Source organism: Cebus imitator, unplaced genomic scaffold, assembly GCF_001604975.1.
Source record: "Cebus imitator isolate Cc_AM_T3 unplaced genomic scaffold, Cebus_imitator-1.0 Scaffold118, whole genome shotgun sequence".
Classification (NCBI taxonomy): domain Eukaryota; kingdom Metazoa; phylum Chordata; class Mammalia; order Primates; family Cebidae; genus Cebus; species Cebus imitator.
Genome location: NW_016107433.1, coordinates 1,403,221 through 1,406,012, shown reverse-complemented (window position 1 = coordinate 1,406,012; position 2,792 = coordinate 1,403,221). Strand labels below are relative to the sequence as shown.

At 46.6% G+C, this 2,792-nt stretch overlaps 1 protein-coding gene across 6 annotated transcripts in view; it reads right to left on the bottom strand.

Annotated features, from left to right (window-relative positions):
- The window catches only part of DUS2 (dihydrouridine synthase 2), a 63,089-nt gene that overhangs the window by 49,322 nt on the left and 10,975 nt on the right, over window positions 1-2,792 (bottom strand). For 4 of the 6 annotated variants that reach the window (XM_017539456.2, XM_017539455.2, XM_017539454.2 and 1 more), the window contains one exon: window positions 703-845. In XM_017539456.2, coding sequence (XP_017394945.1) covers window positions 703-828 — 126 coding nt within the window. In that variant the 5' untranslated portion in view covers window positions 829-845. Of the gene's footprint in view, window positions 1-702; window positions 846-1,177; window positions 1,185-2,656; window positions 2,702-2,792 lie in introns of those variants that run through there. The other 2 variants (XM_037742316.1, XM_017539458.1) reach the window with 2 other exon arrangements.

Genomic DNA, 2,792 nt, shown 5'->3' with positions numbered 1-2,792 from the left:
GCCCAGGATGGTCTCAAACTTCTAGGCTCAAGTGATCCTCCTGCCTTGGCCTCCTAAAGTGCTAGTATTACAGGCATGAGCTACCATGCCCAGCCTCTTTTTATTTTATTTTATTTTTTTTGAGATGGAGTCTTGCTCTGTCACCTAGGCTGGAGTACAGTGGTGTGATTTCAGCTCACTGCAACCTCCACTTCCCAGGTTCAAGCAATTCTCCTGCCTCAGTCTCCTGAGTAGCTGGGACTACAGGCACATGCCACCATGCCCGGCTAATTTTTGTATTTTTAGTAGAGACAAGCCTTCACCATGTTGGCCAGACTGGGCTCAAACCCCTGACCTCAGGTGATCTGCACGCCTCAACCTCCCAAAGTGCTGGGATTGTAGGCGTGAGCCACTATACCCAGCCTCTTTTTATTTTTTAAAATAGAGATGAGGTCTCACTAGGTTGCCCAGACATGACATGAAACTCATCTATCCAACTAGCCCAGGGTATTCCAGAACACCTCTGTGCTACAGGCTCCTGGGCCTTAGCAGGGTTCACAGGACTCATGAGTATCACATATGCTTGTCTCCTCCAGCCTTTAGTGAGCACCTGTAAAGTCAATTCCCATCTGTCTCCCCTAACTCCCGACCACTCCCACACACAAATGGAGAAGAATCTGCACTTGTGGAGAAGCCTACCCAGAAAAATCAGGAGCCCCTTACCTCACAATAAACAATGTCCGCTCCATAATCCAGGGCGAGCAGCCGCATTGGAAGAGTCCCTACCCGAACCATTGGGGCCAGAATTAGCTTGTTATGGTAGCACAGAGAGAGGCTATTCACAATCATTCCTCCTCTGCTACAGCCTGAAAAAAAAGAGAAAACAAGAGTCAGAAATTCAAATGGAGAAAATCTCTCCTGTTATCAAGAACAGGCTTCCCTTCTTCCTTCTGGCACACAGCAGTTGGTTTTCCTTTTCTTTTGGTTATTGGTTTGGTTTGTTTGAGACAGTCTCATTTTGTCACCCAGGCTGGGGTGCAGTGCAGTGCTCACTGCAACCTCTGACTCCTGGATGCAAGCAATTCTCCTACTTCAACCTCCTGAGTAATTGGGATTACAGGTGCCTGCCACAACACCTGGCTAATTTTTGTATTTTTAGTAAAGATGGGGTTTCACGGCTGGGCGTAATGGCTCACACCTGTAATCCCAGCACTTTGGGAGGCTAAGGTGGGTGGATCACCTGAAGTCAGGAGTTTGAGACCAGCCTGGCCAACATGGTGAAATCCCATCTCTACTAAAAAATACAAAAATTAGCCAGGTGTGGTGGCAGGTGCCTGTAATCCCAGCTACTCAGGAGGCTGAGGCAGGAGAATCATTTGAACGCAGGAGGTGGGGGTTGCAGTGAGGCAAGACGGTACCATTGTACCCCAGCCTGGGCAACAAGAGTGAGACTCTGTCTCAAAAAAAAACAAACAAAAAAAAACATGGAGTTTCACCATGTTGGCCAGGCTGGTCTTGAACTCCAGACTTCAGGTGATCCGCCCACCTTGGCCTTCCAAAGCGCTGGGACTGCAAGTGTGAGCCACTGCACCTGGCCTGTTCTTCTCTTACCTGAACATAGAAAGTGTAGATGCACATTCATTCATCTAATAAATATTTATTAAGTGCTTAGTCTGTGCACGTCACTGTCCCAGTCTCCTGGGATACATCAGGGAAAAAAAACAGACAAAAATCCCTGCTCTGGCAGTTTTCATTCTTTTTTAACTCTACAGTGGAGTATCTGAGGCAGAATTTTCATTCTAGCCAGGGAGTATAGGCAAAAAAAAAAACCCACCCAAAAAGCATAACAAATAAATAAACTATATAGTTTGTTGGGAAACTGGTAATGCTAGAGCAGGAGAAGGAAGACTGAAAGTGCTGGGGATGGGTTGCAATTTAAAATAGAGAAGTCAATGCAGGCTTTAATGAGAAGATAAGATTTGATCAGTGAAGACCCCTGAAAAGAAAAAAAAAATTGAGCAAAGATTTGAGTTACTCAAGAAGAATGCACAGCAGAGGAAACAGCCAATGCAAAGGTCCTGAGGCACGAGTTTACCTAGTGTGTTAGAAGAACAGCAAGAAAGCCAACGTGATTAAAGCATATAATGTGGCCAGGCGCAGTGGCTCACACCTATAATCCCAGTACTTTGGGAGGCCAAGGTAGATGGATCACTAGAAGTCAGTTCGAGACCAGCCTGGCCAACATAGCAAAACCCCATCTCTACTTAAAACATAAAAAATTAGGCCGGGTGCAGTGGCTCACGCCTGTAATCCCGTCCCTACTTAAAATATAAAAACATGAGTCCACGCGAGGTGGCTCATGCCTGTAATCCCAGCACTTCGGGAGGCCAAGGCAGGTGGATCACAAGGTCAAGAGTTCGAGACCAGCGTGGACAACATGGTGAAACCCTGTCTCCCCTAAAAATACAAAAATTAGCCAGGCGTGGTGATGCACGCCTATAATCCCAGCTACTAGGGAGGCTGAGGCAGGAGAATTGCTTGAACCCAGGAGGCAGAGGTTGCAGTGAGCCATGATTGCGCCATTGCACTGCAGCCTGAGTAACAGAGCAAGACTCCGCATCCAAATAAATAGACAAATATGCATAAAAATAAATTAGCTGGGTGTGGTGGTACATCCCTGTAATCCCAACTACTCAGGAAGCTGTGGCACGATAATCGCTTGAACCCAGAAGGCACAGGTTACAGTGAGCTAAGATTGCACCACTGCCCTCCAACCTGGGCAACAGAGCAAGAATATCTCAAAAAAAAAAAAA